Raw genomic sequence first — 24,200 nt, 5'->3', positions numbered from 1 at the left:
AAATTCAGTAATCTAATTAGAGCCCTCTTTTTATAGCTGTTTATTGTCCAAGGTTAATGTGGAGTCCTGTGGTTAAACCTCTTCCTTCTATCTCCATCTCTGCATGTATTGTGGATTGCTAAGAACAGAGTGCTCTGGCTATTTCAGAATGGTTCCTTTCCCCTTCCGTGGAAGCTTGAGGGCATTTTTCTCCAGTATTTATTACTGCGGGATCCTGGTGGAGCTCCTGGATGTAAATTTCATAATATTGTGGGGGCCCCTCAGGTTTTCCTGCCTAGCACTGGTTCCCGAGGTAGCTTCCATTTGTGGGTCTCTGCTCAGGTAATACGTGACTCCTGTGTTTGCCTGTCTGTCCCTCTAATCTGGGGGACAGTGGTTTGCCTTGTGTCCTCCCTTTTCTTCCTCCATCCAAGAAGAATGGGTTATTTTTCAGTCTATTCATTTTTTTCTTCCTCTGAGGACAGAGTGGCTGTTTCCAAGCTCCTTACATGCACTCCAGCACACACACTTGTTAAATAATGATTTCTCCGTGACTCTTCCACTTCTCTTCTAATCAGTAAGCTTCTCAAAGTTATTGTTATATCTGTATCTGTAGTGCCTCACATGGTGCCTGGCATGTAGTGGACACACAGAAAATTTTGGTTGGTGAGTGGTGTGTTCCTGAGGAGGAGGAGAATCTTGGCTTGTGGTTCTAAGTGATTGGAGTGACGGGGGTGGACTTGGGGTAAACTGGGGGGGGGGGGGGGTGTCTCTTATAGGATGCTGGCAGGCTTATTGAATAGCTGATTGGATATCTTTGGCACCAAACACACGTGATATAATTGTCCTTTTGTTGGCAGTTTATGGGTTGGTTATTGAAAAAGTACATGCTAAAGAGAGAGAAGACATATTCAAATAAAATTAAAAAGACCTCATTTGCTTTTGCTTAAAGTATTAATGGCACTTGAGGTATGGTCCCATAAGACTTCATTCCATTGGTGGATTTTATTGGACTAAAGTTGATTATCTTGAAATTATAATCCTTGCCTTTGTTAAAACAAACCTCTTTGTCTCCAGTGTCCAGAACTAGGGGAATCATGCTGGCTTTCTGCAATTCTGGGCTAGTATTTTCAGGGATAACATTTTAGCAGCGTTCAGTGGTGAATTAGCTGGCAGATTCTGCCTTTGAACAGCTTCATTTAGTTTGTGACCCATCACCCATTTCTGTTTCATAATTTCATACATTTGTATGGAATATTACTGACAAAGTCAGAGACTGTATAACTTAATTGTGATAACTATTGTTTAATTTTTCTGCCCAAGAGAGTGAAATTCTATGAAATTTGGCTGTTGAAAGTTTTCAGTGTGCTCACACCCATTCCCAGTGTTGAGGCTCTAAGCTCCTGTCAGGTTGGACCAGGGCCTGCCACAGAGTAGATATTTAATCAGTATCAGCTGAATGAATGCAGCGTGGATTCAGAGAGTATGTGAACTACAAAACCAACCAGACCTCCTGTTCTCCAGTTAACCCTCTCAGGGAACAGTGGACCGTTTTTCCTCCTCTTACATGACAGTAATCTGTTTTTCCCGTGTTGAATTTGTGTTTGGAGGTCATTCAGTTTCTGGAATGTTTAAGCTGGCTGTCCTGAGTGTTTAAGAGTTTAATGAATGGATTTTGTACTACCTAAGTATCTCTGTGTCTGTGTGTGTGTGTGTTCGTTCTTGTGGATTTTCTAAAGAAATGTCATTTGCCAAACTGGCTCTCCTAGTTATTTAGAAAAAAGATACTTTCTTTATCACCAGTCTTAATTCATAATATGAGTCTAATATCCTTCCCATTGAACAGCTGACAATGTTTTGTTATGTTTACTGTCCTGAATACAATAATCTATATGAGTCAGTTGATGTGAGTGTGGCAAACTTTAATGTGAAATAAATGAGGGCAATAAAAATAACTTTTATAAAATTTAGAGAGATGGCCAACCTAACAGTAGTCTTAAATTCTGTATTATCATAAATTTTTAAGCTTGGTATTATCTTAAATACACAACTTACTAGTGAGCCTTAAATTCTGCCTATTTGTATATTATCTGATCTAGTTAGAAATTGAAAATATAGGGACACCTGGGGGGCTCATTTGGCTAAGCATCTGCCTTCAGCTCAGGTCATGATCGAGCCCGCATCAGGCTTCCCACTCAACACAGAGTCTGCTTGTCCCTCTGCTTTGTACCCCTGCCCCTCTCTCTCTTTCTCAAATAAATAAAAATCTTGAAATTGAAAATATATATTTGAAATTGAAAATATATATTTCTTAAAGTTACCAAGATTATCTTACTTTAATTTATATTTAGTAGTAATTGAATGAAATAGGATAAGGTGCCCAAAATGTATATTGTTGGAAAATAGGTGGAATGTTGATTTTTCTAATGTATGTAATATAGAAGATGATAATATGTATCTATACATATACACATAATTTTGTAATATATACCATCTTGTAATCTGATGCTTTGTCTTTTCCTTTCTGAGGAAAATTCTTCCAAATGTGGCCTTAATTACTCGTATTCTATTCAGTCTTACAAACACATGATGGATTTTCTTTTTGGTTGTTATGAAGCCTAAAAAACGCAAAGCTGTTGGCCTGTTTTTGGCACTCTAAATGTATTGTTTATTTTTGAAAACATCCTGGCGGTTTATGACTTAGTGTGTATGCACACTAAGGATTCAGGAGCTCTGTAAGACTATGTGTGTCCACAGCCTTTCTTTGGAACACTGCTTGACAAATTGGAGTGGGTATGTGTGTCATCCAAACATGCTAGCATTAGCATTTAACCATACTGCTTTCTCTTCCAAGCAAACTGGACAAGGGCAGATGAAGGTCCTGGTTTTTGGAGGCGGGGGAGGCTGTCTTCTGGCCAGTGCTTGATCTAGTTTGCTGTTGTCGTGAGGTCTTCATTCAGATGGAGATAGACCGTTAGGTTAGGTCGGGTTTGCTCTGGTTTTTGACCTTTCCAGGTTTTCATTCAGATGGGGATTAAGAGGTGGGGTAGAAATTTGACTTTGTATCAGATTAGATGAAGTGTTGTTGGTCCTGCTCCAGAGAAGATCCGTGGTTGCCAAAAATAGTTGGAACCGTATTTTGTGCTTAGCACTTTCTCTTACTTAGTAAATTGGATTCAGATGACCCTGGAAGTCTTCCGCAGACTTATTTTAAACTTGTGTTTGTTGGGTTAACTCAAGGTGATGTGGGTAGGGTGGGTCTGAGGGCCCAAAGAGGGTCCTGCCAGAGCAGCCAAGAGGGTCTTGGACTTTGTGCAGCAGAGAAGCCAAAGGGAAGCTGGTAGGAAGTGAGAGCAGAGTTTACAGAGGATATAGAGAGTGTCTGGGAGACTCTGAAAGGAAAAAGAGAATGAGTCTCCTCTTTGCTTGGGGTCTCGGGTTTTTATTGAGGATGGTGGTCTTGTGTACTTGTCCTCTCAGGCATCCAGGACCTGGAAGAAACAGAGGATGAGTGCTTAGGTGTCCTCTGTAAGTCACTTTCTCCCTGGAGCCAGGAGTCTTGGTGTCAAGGGGTCTAGAGTCAGGGATCTTGGAAAACTTTCCTGGCAGTCCTGCCCCATCTGCCCAGTCACTCCGTAGACGTTACGTTACATGCTATGCTGGACGACTCCAGAGAAGTAATTAATTCCTCGACCTTTACAAGGTAAAGGTAACCTTAAGACCTGTGTAAGGCAGGGGTCTCTTGGAGGTCCTAGGAAGAATAGAGATAGCGAAAAAGCAGTCCTTTCTGGGGTCCCTTCAGTTTCCCTGTCTCAAAAGTACTCTCTCAAGGGGCAGAATGCTGTCGAATGTCACTTCTACTTTAGTGTGGTCCCTTGTCTCCTGCTTGGATTATTGTCATAGGCTCCTTTGCTTTCACCATGCCAGCCCAGTCCAGCAGTCACACGGTTGTAGGCATGTCACCTGGGTCCTGACGTGAGGACTTGCATTTAGTTTAATGCTCTGCTTTTGCCATTTAGAGATTTTAAATGTTTTAACAGGGAGGCTCCATATTTTCATTTTGCACTGGGCCCTGTAGATGAAGTAGCTGGTTTTGGCTGTGGGAATGGCATTTCTAAAACTATGTACTAGGAAAAAAAAAAAAATCTTTCAGTGTCCATACTCCTTAGCCTGCCTGTCTAGCTCTCTTTCTCTCTCTCTCCTGCTATGCTAAAGTCCCTCCAGGTCCACCAGGCATCCCCTTGCTTCTGCATCATTGGCTCCTAGTGTTTCCTTCTCCTCATTTCCCCTATTCGACCTGGTTCATCTCTGTGCATAGTTTAAGATACTGATGAAATAAGACTGAACTGTGAAACCCGATATGTGGCCATCTCAAGTAATACAGAATCATACCTTGTCTTCTGTCTCCCTTGAAAAAGTTGATACCTAGCAAAGTAGAACCATATTTGATCTTGGGATCATGTTTCCATAATAGATGTACGAAAGATGGGATTGATTTGTGTGTGGGGGGGGGAGGGAGTTACCCATCAACTTCAAAGTGTTTGTTTGTTCATTCATTCATTCATTCATTCATTCATGCAACAAATTGTGATGAAGTATCTCATACATACCAGACTATAAACTAAGTACTGAGTATATGGCATTGAATAGAGTATTTCATTTTTTCTAAATGAGCTAATAATATTCTGGTTGGGGGAGATAGAATTTAAAAACACATCAATATATAATAGGTAAGATGTGGAGTTCTAGAAAACAGTGCAAAGTAGGGTAAGAGACTAGAGGATGATAGGGGAATGTGTTTGTCCCTGGGCTGTTTAGATAGGGTCCTGTTTGAAGTGATGCTTAATCAGAGATCTGGATGAAGTGAGGTCTTGATCGATGTGAAATTCCGGGGGAAGGATTTGAAAGGTCCCTAAGTGAGCACATACTTGTGATCACCCAAAAACTGGAGGAGGCTGGTGTGGCTGGAGTAGAATGGGCAATGGAGAGAGAAGTAGGAGGTGGGGTCAGTGAATGAGGGCCTGATTACACGTGGCCCTATAGATCAAGGTGAGGATTTAGGCTTATACTTCCGAATGAGAGGGGAAGCCACTGGAGGATTTCAGTTGGTTTGCATTTTGAAAGGCTCACTGTAGGGGGCGCCTGGCTGGCACAATTGGTGGAGTATCCAAGTTTTGATCTTGGGGTTGTCATATCCAGCCCCACACTGGGTGTAGAGATTACTCTAAAATAATAATTTAAAAAAATTTTTTAAAAGGCTCACTCTGGCTATTCTATTTATGCAAAAGATCCATTTCAGATGCTACTGAGACGTGAACCAAGCTAAGAATTGAGAATTGACTGTTCAAGTAATAGGATTCTTTTGGTTGACTTATATGCAAAAGACCACAAAAGCAGTCTTTTAATCTTGTAGCAAGTCGAGGATTGCTGTAAGTAAAGGACCTACTTTGATCTTAGCTATGAGATCCTTTGTCTATTGAATCTTTGGCCAGTTGTCTGTTCTTCTATGTATTCTATGTCTATGTAAAGGACACTATGTGTCCTCGCTTTGGAATATAACTCACTGCTTTGTCCTTTGAGCTCTGATTTTTCTCTTTTTTTTAATTTTTAAAAATTTATGTGTTTATTTTTAGATTTTATTTATTTATTTGACAGAGGGAGAGAGAGTACAAGTAGAGGGAGAAGGAGGAGTAGACTCTCCGCTGAGCAGGGAGCCGGATGTGGGGCTCAATCCCAAGACTCTGGGAACATGGCCTCAGCTGAAGGTAGACACTTAACCGACTGAGCCACCCAGGCACCCTTTTTTATTTTTTATTCCTTAAAGATTTTATTTATTTGCTTTGAGAGAGAGTGCGTGAAAGGGAGAGAGAATCTGAAGCAATCTCTGCACTGAGCACAGAGACCAATGCAGGGCTCCATCTCACAGCCGTGAGATCCTGATCTGAGTTGAAACCAAGAGTCAGACACTTAACCACCTGAGCCCCCCACCCCCACCCCAGTCGCCCCTGAGCTCTGATTTTGAGTAAGCTGTGCCCTCCTGTTAACCACCATGGCCATCTGGGGCCGTTGTTGACCTTTCTTTCCTCGCAGTGACCTCGTGTGCTCTGCCGCCATCCGCAGAGTTGGCGCGTTTGTTCCTAGCAGTGACTGTTGGACTTGTATGTTTTAGTCTTTGTCTTGGAAGTGACAGATGCTGGAGAATTGTACTGGCAGGAACTTCCTGTTCAGTTAGAAGGGAGAAGTCAAGAAAACCAACACAACTGGTGTTTGCTCTAAGGTGACATCTGAGGAGGGTAGTGTTAATGCCGGAGGCAAGAAATACCAGGGCAGGAGTGGGTAGGAAGGGAAAGGACGATTTGGACACCTTGAGGTGTCAGTGGGAGTACGTATGGAGCCCTCTAGCAGAGAGAGGCGTCAGGGGCACCTTGGCATGCTGTTCTGCATTAGACTCCTCAGTCCAGATGCATCCCACTATCATAAATCCTCATCGGAAGGGACCTTAAACATTCACGTAGCCTCATCATCCCCAGCCAGTTTTCAGAATCCCTCCACAATAGCCCCTCTTAGACAGTCTTTGAATCTCCATTCAGGCATTTCTTAGACAATCTTTTCTGTTCATTTATAATCCCCATAACTAGTCCTGATGAAAGCCCCACGGGATTGAGTGAGGTAGTGACTTTTCAGGTGTCAGGTGTTAGGTATGAGCAAATTGTTGTCATGTCCCTTTGAGTCTTTTCCAAATAAAAGATGTTTCCTGCTCTTTCACTGTCTCCCCATGGGATATTTGGAGCCAGTTCACTTGGTCTGTCACCCTGGAAGATGTATATTTTTTGATTAAAATCTAAATCTTAAAGTTTGGCAGGTGGGACTAAGAGCCGGGCTCTGGGGCTGTCCTGCCCATTGCAGAGTAGGACAGCACCAGACTTGCTAGTTCCTCCAAGCATACGGTCTCACAGTGATTTTTCAGATACAAAGCATACATACCATACAGGTAGAGCCAAGAGAAAAAGCATATGTTCACACAAAAACCTGCCCATGAACATTCGTTGTAGCACTATGAATATTAGCCAGAGGTGGGAATAGTGCCAGTGCCCATTAAACAAAATATGGTACTTCTATACAATGGAACAATAATGTCCTTGAAAACATTATGCTAAGTGAAGGAAACCAGACACACAATACCACATATTATATGATTCCAATTATATGAAATGTGCAGAATAGGCAAATCTGTAAAGGCAGAAGGTAGATTAGTTGCTGCTGCCAGGCTAGATAGAGGGAGGGGGAAATGGGAAGTGCTTGCTAATGGGTACAGGGTTTCTTTCTGGGGTGATAAAAAATGTTCTGAAATTAGGTAGTGGCGATGGTTGCACACTGAGAATGTATTAAAAATCACCGAGTTGTAACTTTAAGGCAGTGAGTGTTATGGTGTGTGAATTGTATCTCAATAAAGCTGTCATAAAAAAGATGGGTATTACTTCCTATCTGAAGGTGAAGATCTCATGAGGATTTAAGGCAAAAACACAGACAAAGTGCTTAAAGCCCAGTGCCTGGTATAGCAGCTTACCTACTATGCTGAGGTAGTACGTTACTTGGTTAATGATTGTTACTGTTACTCTTCATGAAAGTAACACTGTTTAAGTATCAGTAGGGGGCAACTTTTATTCACTGCTCTTCTTGTAGGATATTACCCATAACCCAGTATAGAGTCAGTAAAAACTTGTTGAATGGATGTTTGTTCATAGGCATGTTTAGCCACATTCCTGGATGTGGTTGTCTCTTGGCTGTTGTTTCCTTCAGCATTCCTGAATAAGCATCATTGGATCTGACTTTGAACTACTTGTCCAGTAGTAGTAATCCAGTGCTATGGAGCTCTTCATGGCCCATGTTTCAGTGTTGAAGTTGGAGTTAGGAGTGTAGACTCAGCCTGGGGAAGGAAAGGTTCTTCTACCTTAAATTCACGGTGAAGGTGGGGAGTGGGGACAGAGTGATTTTTGAGCTTTTTTCCAGTAACGTAATTCTGCTTTATGTCTTTACAAGAACATAACTGGCCTGTCAAAAATGTGGTTCTTAGTGGTTCATTCTCCTCTCCAGTTCTCTAGAGAGCAGAGGACTTCATCTTGGTTTAAAAAAAAAAAAATCAGTTCCTAGAAATTTAACAGGTTTAAACTGATAATTTGTTCTGCTGAACCAACTCACGATTTCCACATACAAGAAATGGTTATTTTAAAATAAGATAGAAGCGTTTTTTTCTCTAATTTTTAAAAAATTCATATCCTTTTATGAGCTTGACACTCCACTAATAATAATGAGTTGCTTTTACAACTGTGTGAGGAAGGTGCTATTTATTTATGTTGAGGTTCATGAAAAGAAGTAAACCTGCTTGTTATCTAGCATTCTTTCTAGAAGACCAGTGGGAATGTTTTCTTTTGGTCCCTAAGGAATGGTTGTGCTTCTCAACGTTCTTTTAGTCTTCCATAAGCCATGGACCATGTCATGGATCACATTTCCTTGTTGTCTGAGACTGTTAGGGGGCTCCGTGTCTACTTTGGGGCTCTCCTCTGGGAAGGTACCAGGACTTCTGGACTCCAGCTTTTGTTTCCTGCTTATATCTTCTCTGCTTCATTTATGCTCTTTTGTCTGTGTGTATCTTCAAAAACCACTTTTATAATCCTTTGGGAGACAAATGGAAGACAGGGCTGCTATTGTTGAAACTAGTATTTTAAAAATTACCTCCAGAGCTTCTACCTGTAGCTTTTCCTGCGTTCTCACGGGGAAGAATGGGAGAGGAGGCAAAACTGTCAGAAAGGAGTCCGTAAGCTTTTTTTTTTTTTTTTTTTTTTTTTTTTTGCTAGAAGTTGGTGATATGGCAAAGCAGTCCATAGAGAAGGGTCTTTTGGTTCCCGATCATGTGATCACACGCCTCATGATGTCGGAGCTGGAGAGTAGACGCGGCCAGCACTGGCTACTAGACGGTGAGTTGAGCCCGTGGGTAAGCCGGACCTCTGCGGACAGCGGGTTACGCACACTCCCTTAAATTCTTAAGGCAGTGCTGCAAAATACTTTTTCTTCTCAACTTGCAGTCACTTACTTAAGCATCTTCCAATTTGGCGACATGCTAGAATCCCACTGTGGTGAAGCTGTTGTGCTTCTGTGTCTCCCGACCGCCATCCCTAGAGCCACTGACCGGAAGCAAACCATATACAGAATTCCCGTCATTGTTCCAGTTTCGATGGTACTGGTTGTTTCCGTCACTAAGTTGTCATAAGTATAACTCATCTTAAATCCAAGGTTCCCATGTTCATAGTAGGCCACACAAACTAAAACCACGAGTTACCATTTTTTATTTGTCAGGTTAACAGAGAAGATTTGAAAGTCTTTCATTGAGTGTGTAGGAAATAAATACTTTGAGAGTATATAACGGGCAACCATTGGAGGGCAGTTGAGCAGCCTTTGTACTTCTTGACTCAGCAGTTCCGTGCCGTCTTTCTTCCTAAGATGTATCATCAGAGTTGTGTATTTTCAGCATTATTTGTAAACAGCAAGACACTGGTAACAACCTAAGTATCCATCATAGGGATGCCTCAAACGTTGGTATGTCTGTTAACCAAATAATGCATACCTCTTCGTGGGCACGGATAGACCTGTGAGGTGCTGTCACGTGAAGACGGCTAGCTGCAGGAGAGTGTATGTCATGTACTCTGTTCATGTAAACACGGGAGGATGGTGTGATATTAGTGTATACACGGAGAAATGCGTGCATAAGCAATCTTTGAAAGGATATAAAAAATACCTGATACATCCTTTGATACTGTTTGATTTTTTTAAAAACAGTAATACCTGGACCTGATTTAAACTTGGTTTAGGGGCGCCTGAGTGGCTCAGTGGGTTGGGGCCTCTGCCTTCAGCTCGGGTCGTGATCTCAGGGTCGTGGGATTGAGCCCCGCATTGGGCTCTCTGCTCAGGGGGAGCCTGCTTCCACCTCTCTCTCTGCCTGCCTCCCTGCCTACTTGTGATCTTTGCCTGTCAAATAAATAAAATCTTTAAAAAAAAAAAAATAAAGACTCGGTTTAGTGGTTCCTAAACTTTTTAGGCATGTGGGCCCCTAGATGACAGGTGGGATATTTCCCCTAGGAGAGGAGTGCAGACATTCACACATAACATATCGCACAGTTTTATTCCTCATGAAATTAAGAATCTTCTACTTTAAGTTTGCCCATTATTAAAGGAGAAAAAAAATGGATTGGATGGATTATTTGTCTTGTTCTTAAATAGCGAGATTCCTTGATATAATGAAAATAGAAACTTGATGGCCATGCTATTTCCTAGGAGGAGCACAGAATGGCAGATAATGAGATTTATCTGTAAGAATCTTCTTTCCATTGCAGAGCAGTTGTTTTTAGTTCACACAAGGCACTCAGTCCTATCTTAATTTGGTGAAACTGAAGCTTCAGCAAGTTGGGACAGGTGAAACCTTGGTGTTTGCCAGCCCCAGGGAAGCCAGAGGCATTGTCCTACAGTTAAACTGATTGCCTCTGTTTCTCTTAAAGTCTGGACCCATGAATGTTCAAAATGACTAAAATGGTAGGGGGTAGGTTCTTTATCCTATATCAGTGTTTCTCAATGTATATAGTGTGCAGTGTTAGTCATTTCTGGATAAGAAAACAGACCTTGTGTCATGTTGAATATTAAAAATGGCTAGCATTTATTGAGCATTTGCTGTGTGCAGGAATTGTTCTGAACGTCTGATATTTATTGTTTATTCAGTCCCTACTATAACCATACGAAGTATATACCGTTAATCCCCATTTCATAGATGAGAAAGCAGAGGCTTTAGGTAACTCCCCAAAGGTAGTAAGTGTCAAAGTTAGACACGTTTTCTTTACTTAACTGTAAAAGGACAGTGCTGTTTAGCTCTTCACAGAGGGAGCCATCATGAGGCATCTTCGGCATTGATTTGATCTTAGAATCCTCCCTCTTACTCCCAACACCTACTGAGGCCCTGCAGGATTTGTGCTGTGGAGCGTTCTTTGTGAAAAGTGTTTTTTAACATATATTCCTCACTTTGTAGGTATTCTGAAAAGTTGACTATAATGTGGATCATATCTTTCTATAATTCGAATTAATTTTTTTTAATGATTTTATTTATTTGTTTTACACAGAGAGAGCGATCACAAGTAAGCGGAGAGGCAGGCAGAGAGAGGGGTGGAAGCAGGCTCCCTGCTGAGCACGGAGCGTGATGCGGGAAGAGGAGAAAGAGTAGAGGTTCCACAGGTTGATGAATGGGGTTGGAAGGCAGATACTCTCTGCCGAGGGTCAGGTGGGGTGGGGAAGAGAAGGATTACATAGCAAAGTATTTTCCTGGGCCTGTAAGCAGACACTGGCAGGGTTGAGAAGTCCCTGAGCGGATGGTGTTTGATTCCTTACAAAATGTTAGCACTGGAAACTGTTGAAACTTAGAGAAGTTGTTGAGAGTTGATGAGATCTCTATTTCAGAAAAACTGTTCTGTTAGCCTAGAGGAGGGAGTAGGTGCTGGGATAGGGAGGAGCTAGAGACTAGAAGCCAAGTAAGAGACTTTTGGAATATTTGGACCAAGGGGAGGTTGAAAGCCTGGATTTGAGCAATGGCAGTGGGATGGAAAGGAGAGAATGGATTGAAGGGGAAGAACTGACAGGAGCTCTAATGATTGAGGTTAGCTGCTGCAGCCCTGGTGTTTTCTTTTATTGCCTTCTGATCTTTGAGCTTTTTGTGTCTTTCATTCTTTTTTTTTTTTTTGTAAGATTTTATTTATTTATTAGACAGACAGAGATCACAAGTAGGCAGAGAGGCAGGCAGAGAGAGAGAGAGAGGAGGACGCAGTCTCCTTGCTGAGCAGAGAGCCCAATGTGGGGCTCGATCCCAGGACCCTGAGATCACGACCTGAGCCAAAGGCAGAGGCTTTAACCCACTGAGCCACCCAGGTGCCCCTTTTGGTGTCTTTCTTGGCTGTGGTCATCTTCTCTGCGCTTCTCTAGGCCGAGTTAAATTCTCTAGGTGCTACACGTGGAGTCCTACAAGGTAGTCCTACAGTACTCCTTCTGTAGGGACCTGCCAGGATGCGTGAGCTTTGATGCTGCCACCTCTTGACTGGTTTAAATTCTTTCATTGTGAAGCTTGTCACCTTGTGAAGCAGACTTGGTGTAAACTGAAAAATCTGTTTTAAAAAAGGATCATCTATGTGAAACTTCTTTGGCAAGGCGGTTAGTGTCTCATCACCACGAACCCCAGTTGGGTGGCAAACTGCCCGCTTGAGTCCCATCTCTGCCATTTACTGCCGGTCGGTGACCTTGGGCAAATTCTCTTACCTCGGTGGGCACGTCATTCCTCATTCTCTAACCAGTGTTGGGAAAGGGTCTGTAAGGATGACGTAAGTGAATATAACGTAATGTCCTTAGAGGAATGCTTGCCATAAAATAAGAGCTCTGTAGACAGGATATTTTGTTATTATTATTTGTTCCACTTGATATACAGGTCCCGAATTTTTTTTTTTTTGTAACTACATGAAGTGTCAAGTTCATAATAGTTTAAAAAAATATTGTGTGTGTGTGAAGTTGGAAGTCAGTGTCAGTTATGGAATGCTCCCTGTGCTCTGCTTTTGCCATAACTTTCCTTCTCAGGGCAAAGAACCGAAGTTCTTTACATCACAGACCTGTTTGTAGCGAAGTGCGTCAGTATCCTTGCTGATTTCGTTTGTATCTTTCTCCTTGAGGACCCATCTGGTCACTTTTTTCAGTTGTGATTTTCCTTTAAAGCTCTGGCATAAATCGACTTGGCAAAGTGAGGAGTGTTAGGAATGCCTCGTTCTGTGTTCAGCCTTCAACTCCTTATGTTACAGGCCACATGCTCCACGGAGGACGTGCCTGTCGAGTGTGTAAAGGTGATTGAATGTGAAAAGGTCAAGAAAGGAATTCTGGATGACAGATGACTCATCATCTCGGTCCATATGTCTGTAGAGAGGCATCTGCAAATGGTGGGTGGAAACAAATAGAGTGGATGCAAGCCAAGGGAAGGCGGGAGGGTGGGGTGGGTGGATGGGGAGGCTGAGTGCTCTGTGGCTTGGTCAGCTCTGCCCTTTGCTAAAAATAGTTCCTCACTACCTGACCTTCGCAGTGTACCTTCCATCTGGGGAAGAAGCAGTACTTTATGTGTCAATACACACACACACACACACACACACACACACACACATACACATATATGTATGTGTATACACGTGTGTGTGTGGGGGTTTTTTTCTCCTTTTTTCCCCCTTTCTCCCCCTCTTTCTTTTATTTTTTTTAATTTATTATTTTTTTTTAATTTCTTTTCAGTGTACCAGAATTCATTGTTTATGCACCACACCCACTCCATGCAACACGTGCCCTCCACAATACCCACTACCAGGCTCACCCAAACTCCCACCCCCCGCCCCTTCAAAACCCTCAGGTTGTTTTTCAGAGTCCGTAGTCTCTCATGGTTCATCTCCCCTTCCAATTTCCCCCAACTCCCTTCTCCTCGCCATCTCCCCATGTCCTCCGTGTTATTTCTTATGCTCCACAAATAAGTGAAACCATATGATAATTGACTCTCTCTGCTTGACTTATTTCACTCAGCATAATCTCTTCCAGTCCCATCCATGTTGCTACAAAAGTTGGGTATTCATCCTTTCTGATGGAGGCATGATACTCCATCGTGTATATGGACCACATCTTCCTTATCCATTCGTCTGTGGAAGGGCATCTTGGTTCTTTCCACAGTTTGGCGATCGTGGCCATTGCTGCTATGAACATTTCTCCCCCTCTTTCTTTAATTTCCTTGGAAGTTTAATGTGTGAGAACAGTTTTTAAAAATAGTTTTCTTTAATTTTTAAGACAAATATTCTACTAGAGGAATGGAGTGTACTGTAAGCCTTCTAATTTTATTATAAAACCATGGTTTTGGTTTTTGGGTTTTTTAAAGTCTCATATAAAGAGAGTATTTACTGCTTACTAGGTGATCTTGAGGTGAAATCATAGGTAGAAAACAGTAACCATCTCTTTAAAACAAATATAAATTCTTCACTTTTTAAAAAAAGGACTGGCAGCTAGGTGGGGCCAGTGGGTAGAGGTGTTAGTAATAGAGTTTTTCATTTCTAAATGTGCCTGCCAACCTGTGTATTTAGACAGTAAACCTGCAAGTTCTCAGCTCAGTCCCAATTTATCTCCAGGTAACAAGATGTAACAGAGTTGTCTACCATATGAGTTTAGGTGAGGTATCAAAATATTTCAAATTTGCTGTCAGAGTTTGGTTTCATAAAAAGAAGCATTCAGTGTTAGCATTACGAGTGGAATATAATTTAAACCCTTCGTTGGAATAAAGGTCCCTTTGGAAGGAGAGTCGTCCTTTGGTCCGTGGTGGTATGTTCTCGCCTGTGGTTCTGTGCAGCTTCCAACACGGACTGACTGCTGCTCTCTGTAGATAATTCCAGGATTTTTACATCTTTATTTATTTATTTATTTTAAGCAGAAGGTCAGAGCTGCTTGAATGTGTATAGTGTTTGTGTGTGTGTTTGTTTTCCCTGAGGGTTAAATGATCTCTGACCTGTGCTTTTTCCAAGGTATGTCCTTGTTCAGTCTTGGGTAAGCAAGTAAAAGGTGGGTGCTAGGGGACCAGACTGTGTTGGTGGCCGTGTAGCCGTAATAATCTTCTCCAAGATGACCATCCGTCAGGTTCTGCTTTAAAACAGACTTCAGCTTTTTTTTCTTTTTTATCATGTTCTTAGAAGAAAGAATTACAATACCTGAGACCTATGTTTGATTATACTTTCCAACATGCTTATTAAATATTCAGATATTCTTAAATGATACTAAACAGAATCGTCATATGGGTTGAGTCGCACAGGAAGAGACAATTGCTCAGCAGGGTTAGGTTATGCAGAGTCATGCTGGTGACACCTGATTAGAAATTGAGGACACCCTGCTCTTGTCATAGATACACCCTTACCCAAAGTGTGGCGCCCGTTCAGACTTCATGTCTAGCTGTTGATTCCATTAAACCTACTGTGTCCTCTTTGTTACTGGTCCCAGGCGATTGTGCCAGCTGCTTTTGGTTCTAAGCATTCATAATTCTTCCTACAGCCGAGCGTTTCTGGAGTGCCATCCCTGTGCGGGGCACTACCAAGACCCCACAGCAGAGCAGCATAGTGGGCGGGACCGGCCGTCATGGCATTTAAGATCTGGTGATGATCCTTCCCAGGCAGCGAGGATTGTCTTTGGTTCCTGTGATTTATATCCAGACTTTAAGAACTTTGTTTTTATCCTATGACTTCCCTACATTCAAAGGATCTGACTGAAGAACATGGCAAAGCCTTGGGTCTCTCCTCTTGTTCATTTGGTTGGATTCTTTCCTGAGACCTTGTCCGACCCATGTCCGTTTCTGGTGGCTTTCTTCTGATTGATCCGACTGCTGCTTTGGGATGAGAAACAATTTTAATGTAGTAGGCAACCCTGACTGTGTTTATTCGCTCTGTGATTTTGGAGAATGACTAGATTTTAACAGGGGCCGTATGGAAAACATATGTATACAGAGATATTTGAACACACCCTAGAAATACTTGGTTCAGAGATCAAAACACAGATCGAGCATACATTCTTTTTGTGTGTCCCAGTGAGCTTGGTGATGGTCTGTCTAAGGCGGGGATAGCATGCTTTCTGAGCTTACTCCAGGAGGAGCAAATGCCCCATAAACACTTGCAGTCTAGGACCCTGGGAGCCCCCGTGGAGGGGGTGAAAGGTGAGAGGTAGCACTGAGAAGGAAGGAACTGACTCTGTCTTAGGGGTGAGGTAGGCAGCTCTTAGGAAGGCTTCCTGGAGAAGGTGACACCAAGAACTAAATTTTGAAAGTGAGAAAAAGCACACCTTCTAAATGGAGGGAACATTGTATGCAAAAGGTGTAGAGGTTTTAAACAACAGCAGATAATCGAACAGCCCTAGGGCTTGAAAATATGAGTATGTACAAAGTCAGAAAAGTGGGTGAGGGAAAAAGTTAAACACTTCACGAAATTCAAAAGGAGGGCATTGAATAAACATCAAAGTTAATATTAGAAAATGAGTTAGAAGGAAGTTTAAAATGTAAAACTTTGAGTTGGAAGGAATAACTTATTTTTTAACTTTCTAACCAACAATTTAAAATTAACTAGACTTTCATTTGTTTTTTGTTTGTTTGCTTTGTTTTTAAGTGGGCTCTCTCCATCCAACGTGGGGCTTGAACTCATGACCCTGAGATCAAGAGGCAGTGCACTACTGACTGAGCCACCCAGGCACCCCTAATATTAAGTAGATTTTTAACATCTTAAATTTAGACCTACTTTAGTTCTTAAACTAGGATTTCTCTCTATTGGGGCATGTCTCATACACTTAGAGATACACTTAACCCATTTGCTGTTGCCACTGAGTTAGAAGTCTGTAAAGTAAGGCACAGGGATGAAACTGTCTCCTAATTTTAGATGGTAGGGGAGCTTATTTCCCTAATTCATGAAACCAGTATCTCCGGAATTGGGTGAATTACGAATATTCATCCATAGCATCTGAGGCATGCTTTGCTAGTTTAAGTATGAAGCAATTACCGGGCATTTAGTACACACAGAGCAGCATACCGAGAAAGCAGTAATTTGGGGCGCCTGGGTGGCTCAGTGGGTTAAAGCCTCTGCCTTCGGCTCAGGTCATGATCTCAGGGTCCTGGGATCGAGCCCCGCATGGAGCTCTCCGCTGGGTGGGGAGCCTGCTTCCTCCTCTCTCTCTGCCTGCCTCTCTGCCTGCTTGTGATCTCTCTCTCTCTCTGTCAAATAAATAAATAAAATCTTAAAAAAAAAAAAAGAGAGAGAGAGAAAGCAGTAATGTGTCGGGAAAAACATGGACTTGTAACTCTTATTTGAACTTCGTTATGTAATTTATCAACTGTGTAGTCTTGAGCAAGCAAACTTAACCTTTTTTGGATTCTTTCTTCTCATCTGTAAAATAGTGCGTATGGCATAGGTTTGCGAGGATTGGCTGACAAATGCAGAACTCTTAGTGGAATCCTGAAACATAGTTGGTGGTCAGATGGTAGTTATGGGTTATTACCGATGTTGTATATACACACAGACACATACTGACAAGGGCATAGATGTCAGAACTTAGAATTTCATTAATAAATGGCTGAGAAACTAAAAAGGGTCATTTTAATAAGTAAAGATCATGCTATTCATCCCTCACTAAGCACACCTGAGGAAACTATAGCTAAACAAAATTCCCCAGCCTCCATTCAACCTTACCTAATAATATAAAACAATAATCTAAAACTCTGTTAATTGTCCCCTCACTAGTAAGAGAAACCCAGATTTTGGAAAGATGAGAAAATTGATTAGGGTAAGGAGAAGAGTTAGATGTGACAAAGTGCAGGGAATTTTACCTTTTTTATGCTGTCCTTATAAAAGTGATACATGAGATTACTGTAAAACATTCAAGCCATACGGGAAAATATGAGGAAAAGCAACTGGTCACCTGAAACCCCACTAGCCACAGTTGAAAACCATCATTCTAGGTGCTGTACGTACGCACCTAGAAATGTGTAAGGATGGCACCACACTTTGTGTACTTTTTAAAAGTATTTAATTTTACTCAAAATTTTAATAGTAGCAAAGCTGAAGTGAACCTGAACGAATTCTTACTGAATGTCAGATAAATCTTTCTTCATCACGAGGGATGTTAATTCTTGCGGGGACTCTTGAAGATTAGGAAAGCCACTAAGAGATTGACATGCTTGTTTTTTTTTATTTCACGTTTCAGATTGAGACAGAGAGATACTGTCTTTCTGCAGTGAGCAGTAAGGGGATTAATATACTTCCTCCCACCTCTTCTCCCCTCCCACTGTCTCAGTTTTCACTGGTTTTTGTTGCAAAAATTTATTACAAATTTTCTGCTGTACCTTGAATTTCCTAGTTTGTTTATTTGTCATACATCTAAAAGATGTAAGTGAATTCTGGGCTCTGATTTTCTTACCCATTTCCTTTTATTTTGATTAATCTTTTGGTTATATCTCTGAATAGACGAGAAACCATCAAATTATACACTTTAAATGAGCGAATTGTTCTGCATGTGAATTACATCTGAATAAAGCTGCACTACTTTTAACCACGGCTTTTCCCTTCATCATTACCTTGGCTGGATTTTGTTGGATGTTTTCCTCCCTCCTCCCCTCCTTCCCTCCCAGCGGAGGGCTCATGAGGTGTGGTGTTCCCTGAGTTCTCATGTTTGAAAATGTCTGCTCATCGGTCCGCAGTTCAGCTGGCCATCATACTCCCCGGGTGGTTCTTGTGCCCTTTGGAACTTTGTAGCCATTGTTCCATCTTCTTTAGGCCTGGGTTATGGCCCTGGAAAGCCCTAAGGCCTGTCTTACTTTTTTGAAGATGATTTTTTTTTTTTCTGTATAGACTTCCTGAGAAATTGTTTCTTTCATACTTGGAGTAAATAAACTGCCTCCCTGTTGTCTTCTGTCCTCCCTCCTGTAGCTAGTGTGTCCTTTTGATCTCTAGCTCTTGCCTTTGAAGGAGCTGCTCCTGTATGACATCTTTTTCATCCTTTTGTTCAATTTTTCTATTTCAAGGATGCCAGTTCTATTGGATATTATATTGAATAGTCCTTGTCTTTACGTCATCATGTTTCATTTAAAATTTTCACACTTCTATGTTTCTTTTTGTCTTCATATGTGTTCAGACCTCTTTTCTTTTCTTGAGGGAAGGGGAGAGAAGAATTGTGTTTCTATCCCATAGCCACTTGAGAATCTTTTTACTTTTTTATATGCTGTGTGTGCTGATAATGCAGGGCCTTTCCACTTACTGTTCCCTCTACATGCCGTGCTGTACCTCTACACCGTCCTGGGGATTGGTTCATTCAGATCTCTACACCCATATCCCCTCCTCTCTGGGTCCTAGCTATATCGTCCTAACTGCCTGTTTCATTTGTTCTTCCTACCTTAAAATGTGACTTACGGATTTACCTGCATATTTGATATTTTGTACCTTCCTATACCTACAAGTGTGTTTGACAGGTAGTAAAAGCTTATAAATACATGTCTGATGATAGAGGTGTCTCACCTGCAGCCGGTAGCTGAGCCATGTCAGGGATACTGGGCTTATGTTCTTTTATTTGGCATAAAAACATGGGCCTCTGATGGAGTCATTTACAAATTCCTTTTGTCTCAATTGAGATACAGTGGGACCCATTTTCCCCTAATTTATTTATATAGAGACTTAGGTTCAAAGAACAAGTAAACAGGAAGGGCCTTTCAGCAAAGGATTTACAGTGAACTGCCCCTTCCTCAATGTAGTAGGCATCTTTATTGGGAAAGGGTTCCATGGTTCTAGTATAACTTGTTTAAGAACAGAGATGATAAGCCATGAGTTTTGTCAGTATCCTTAAACAGGAAAAATCATTATGCGGATGTCAGAGAATCTCAAAACCACTTGGAGATTTCCCCAAGAATCCCTACCTAATAGGAATTCATCTTCTATTTCCCTAAGCCACTTTGAAGATCCCAATTTATGATTTAAAACCAAATTTTCTGTAGTATCTATCTTCTATCAGTGGATCCCTCAGTAGTGACGATAGCATATCTAAGTTTTTAAATCATTAACTACTCCTTGAGAGCAGGCCCTGCTTACTGCCGATCTAGGATAAACTCGAGGATGCGTAGTAGAAGAGTTCCAGGTGTCCCTGGAAGATTGCAGTGAGGAGGAAGTAGGTTCCAAGCTCTCAGCTCAGCGGGAACTATGGAGCTCACCCAGTGATACAATGTAGCTCCGTTTCTGTTTGCCAGCATCTGGAGCGCAGCTGTGTCTTACTCTTTTCAACATCTGTTAATAAAAACCGGATGAAGTGGAATATGGAGGTCTTGGATACACGTACAAATAAATATTGTGCCAAAAGATAAGGTAATTATACAATGTAAGCCAGAAAAGGCCCTCATAAAACGGGTTTTGATGGTGATTAACTTTAAGTTGCCACTGAGGCTTCTAGCCAGTGGTATGAATAGTTTGAACGCCTCTGGGTTAGGGAAGACTGTGGAAGAATAACTGCCTGCTTTCAGCTTTAATCTTTCAGTGATTAATTGTGATGGACAATGGCTTGCATATTTGTGACTTGGTTCTTGCTTTCCCACCAGCTAGGAAGAGGTGGATGGTCAGAAGCAACTGTGTTGGCCCCAGGTCCTAATAGACGTAGGAAGGGGGCCTGGTGTTGTGTGGCCTTTTCACAAGCTGCCAATCCCAGGCGGAATTTGGAAGTTGCCCTTCAAAACTGCCTTTTTATTTTCATCACGCGGAGAGGGCTTGCTTTTCTGCCTGGGAATGTGGTGGTGGACTCTGGCTCTGCGCCCTTCCTCTGGAGGAAAGGCACTCCAAATTAGAAAAACAGAAGTGTCCTAGTTCCCTCTTCCCTTGTTGCTGTGACACCTCCTGCTTTGGTTGCCCTCCCTTAGGTTCTTGGCATGGCTCAGAGGAGCAGGTGCCAAGGCCCAGTGGCCGGCACTGCTGGGAACATACCATGTCAGGGATTTAACGACATCTTCCTGCATATGGTGAATCTTTTTGGTGGGGGGAGTGTCTAAAAAATAACCTCTAGGCACCCTAATTAGAGATATATAACATGATAAATTTGGGGAGAAATTTAACTATATAAAATTTCATCTTTCAACATGGATTGGCTGTTTGATTCAGCAGGACATAGCAACCTTTCTAGGCTGGATTAAGAGACAAGGGAGGGGGGGGGATAGCTTAGTCTGGAAGCACGAAGTAGGTTTTCTGTACTCCTGGAGAGAAACCGTGTAACCGTGTGATAAGCAGCATCATGTGTAGTTAAAAGGAGGAACGCAAACTCTGTGCTTAAGTGGGTTCTTGATTTTACTTTACTGATTGGATTCTCTGGTTTCTTCAACAATTAATGGAATCTGTTCAGTTGGATTGGGTTATCTAAAGAAGCTGGAATTCTGCTTTCGTCACTTAGAAAACATGTCTTTGAGGATTACTTTTAGTAAAAATAAAAGCATACCAAAAATTTATTGCAGCCCTCTCTAAATTGAAGAATTATTCATGCTGCCACCTGTTGACAGAATTTGGGTATGCATCTAGTCCACTTGGTCAGTAATCCTGCCCACCAGGAACACCATATCCGCATGGAATCTGACAGTGTCCGGGGCACATCAGGAATAAGCACAACCCCAGCCTTCAGGGAGCTCGAAATTTTTTTTTAAGATTTTATTTATTTGACAGAGAGAGACACAGAGAGAGAAGGAACACAAGCCAGGGGGAGTGGAAGAGGGAGAAGCAGGCTTCCCGCCAAGCAGGGAGCCTGACACGGGGCGGAATCCCAGGCCCCTGGGATCATGACCTGAGCCAAAGGCAAACACTTAATGGCTGAGCCACCCAGCCGCCCCGGGGAGCTCACAGTTTTTAATACGGGCTACAAGCAAGCCTGTTCAAACATGAATACACACCCACAGTTAGAATGGCAGATTCTCTTGGGTCTACCAATGTAACCATAGCTTGTCTAGTCTAAGTCACTTAGAATGTACTTAATGTATGTCATCTAAGTACTTTCATGTTGAGAATGCCTATTCTTATTTAGATGCAGATTTTTGGAGCACCTGGGTAGCTCAGTTGGGTAAGCGTCTGACTCTTGATTTCAACTCAGGTCATGCATGATCTCAGCGTTGTGAAATGGAGCCCTGTGTTCGCTCTCTGTCTCCATCTGCCCCCCCCCCCCCCCCCCCCCCCGCCCAGGACATGTGCACATGCTTTCTCTCCATCCCTCTCTCTCTCTATCAAAAAACAAAACAAAAAACAGATTTTCTATTAAAATATTTCCATGGATCATGCTTTAAGTTCCATATCTACTAATTATTTCTTTTCAAATCCCAATATCCTGGCAGTTTGAGGTACCAAGGAATTGAATCTCATATCCTGAGTAGATCTTTAGAAGAGAAGGCAGATCAGTGTTAACCAGATGTTAACTAAATGTATTAAAGAGGAAAATACCCACATTTTCCCTCACCAGAGTCAAAGTGAACATCTCATGCCCTGATACAGGGACATTCTTGGTTGATCATCAGTTTCCAGTCGTCTTCATATTGTGCTCTTCTGACAGTATATTCATTAAAAAAAATATGTATGGCTGGGTGAAGACACTGTACTGAAATGGTTTAAAATGTGCTGGTCAGACCATACCTTCTCTGACAGTCTGTTCTTGGTGGCTGATGGATGTGAGAATTACATCTGAATTACTTTGATTTTCTCAGCCTACCTTGAGACCCTGATGTAAATCACTTCAAAGGATGCTGCCGTTTAGGACACCATTTCATACTGTATGCCCGGAAGCTTTAAATTCGGATCTGTGTGCGGAAGCATACTCTCTCTGGAGAGTCTTGTAGACAGATCACTGCTGTTCCTGTCTTCCCGGAGCCTTTGCCTTAGGTCTGGCCAGGGTGGTGGAGAGCCCCTCTCCAGGACCTGTGATCCCCCAGGCCTGGGACTGTGCACCTCAGACTTCAGTGAGCCCCAGCGCATTGCCAGGGCCTTCGTGTGAGGCCTTTGTGATCCCTTCGGAGACTAGGATGCCACACCTGCCCTGGAAATGACACTAGCTGAAGCTTGTCACTTCCAACTGTGCCTTTTATGTCTGTGATCTTTGGTTATTAAGGGAAACGTACGTCATCCCTCGGCGTCCTTTTTTTTCTTTATCCTCTTTTCTTTCTCTATTACTGATTCCCCCTACCTTCCCCCTCATTCATCACTTTTCCACCATACTCTCTGGACTCCTCTTTCCTTACAGCCCTCTCCACCGTCCCCCTACACTTCCTCTGACTCCTTGCAGATACTCTCTCTACCTTCTGCCTTAAAGAAAACTTGGGTCTCCCCTGGGAGAGGAGGAGGAGACTTATTCTCCCATGTGAACGCAGCATGTTGGGTCATGGTGGTGGTACTGGTCTGTCTCCCCACTGGTCCTTTCTCTTTATCCCTTGTGTCTTTCTTGTTACTAAACTTGCTGTCTGTCCTCTTAACCTCCGGTCCCGCATAGCCTCATTTTCCCCCAGTGTTGGCTTTTGGCCCCATTTGCCACTCCTCCCCCCAGCTTTATACCGCATGCCAGCCACTGTGCTGGGATTTATATATACTAATTCGCTCATTCCTCACAACTTTCTGAATTGGACATGACCGTGCTCATTTTAAGGTGCAGAGAGGTGGGTAACCAGGGTCACAGCATGAGTAGGTGGCGTAACTGCAGGGCAAACCCAGCCAGTTTATCTTTAGAGTCTCTGTTCCTCTCTGCTAAGCCAGTTTTTCCCTGGTGTGCTTCAAGTCAGTGCAACCTACATGCCCATCAGTTGCAGTGGGTTAAATGATAGTACATGGCCAGCCGTGGGGTACTCTGCAGTTCTCAGGGAGAGTGAGAGAGTGGTGTATATGGTGTAGGAAGAACCCTCCAAGATACATTAGAAGAAAAAAGCTAGGTGCCATACATTTGTTTTGTGTATGTGTAGAGAGAATCCAGTGTGGTCATGCCTGGGGCACCAGGCCGCGCAGCATTTTGATTTCTCAAGCTGCCTTGTACACGGACCACTGCAGTCACCACAGGCAGGCATTTCTCTTAGGCTGCGGTTTTCTTTGTGGAGGGAAGACAGCATTGAGTGGTACATGGTGTGGGATTCTGGGAGTCAGCCCTTGGTTCTCATCTAGGTTCCTCAGTTCTTCTGTGTGTGGTTTTGCACAAGTCATTGAACCTCTCTGAGTCTCAGTTTTTATAACTTTAAAATGGGAATGCTACCCATGTGCTGGAATTCTTGTGACTTTTCAGAAATAGTTATTTACTCATTCAACAAATATTTATTCAGCATTACTGTGTGCCAGGCTCCGTTTAAGGCAGCCTCTGTCTTCCCTCCACAAGGATATAGTGGGAAACAACTATAAAAGTTCTTCCCTCATTTAGCTAGAAACACTTGCAAAATAAATCATATCCAGCAAATGATGTTGAAATCTATAAAGAGAAAAAAAGAAACTGAGGGGAGGGGACTAAGGGTGCCCTGGGTGCAGTGGGGGTGCAGTTCAACAGGATGGTTCACCGACAAGACGTGTCGTGAGCCAAGACTTGCGGGAGCCGAGGGCGTACGTAGATACCCGAAGCAGGTGTGGTTC

The 24,200-nt window shown here is 42.5% G+C and overlaps 1 protein-coding gene across 5 annotated transcripts in view; it reads left to right on the top strand.

The window, feature by feature from the left end:
• AK4 (adenylate kinase 4) overlaps positions 1-24,200 on the top strand; it is a 70,542-nt gene that overhangs the window by 28,868 nt on the left and 17,474 nt on the right. For 4 of the 5 annotated variants that reach the window (XM_046019523.1, XM_046019532.1, XM_046019541.1 and 1 more), the window contains one exon: positions 8,835-8,954. The exons of the other annotated variant lie outside the window; for it this stretch is intronic. In XM_046019523.1, coding sequence (XP_045875479.1) covers positions 8,835-8,954 — 120 coding nt within the window. The remainder of the gene's footprint in view (positions 1-8,834; positions 8,955-24,200) is intronic. 5 annotated transcript variants of the gene reach the window in all.

The sequence above is a fragment of the Meles meles genome, chromosome 1 (assembly GCF_922984935.1).
Source record: "Meles meles chromosome 1, mMelMel3.1 paternal haplotype, whole genome shotgun sequence".
Taxonomy (NCBI): Eukaryota; Metazoa; Chordata; class Mammalia; order Carnivora; family Mustelidae; genus Meles; species Meles meles.
Note: the sequence above shows the minus strand (reverse complement) of the source record. Positions and strands in the feature narration are given on the sequence as shown.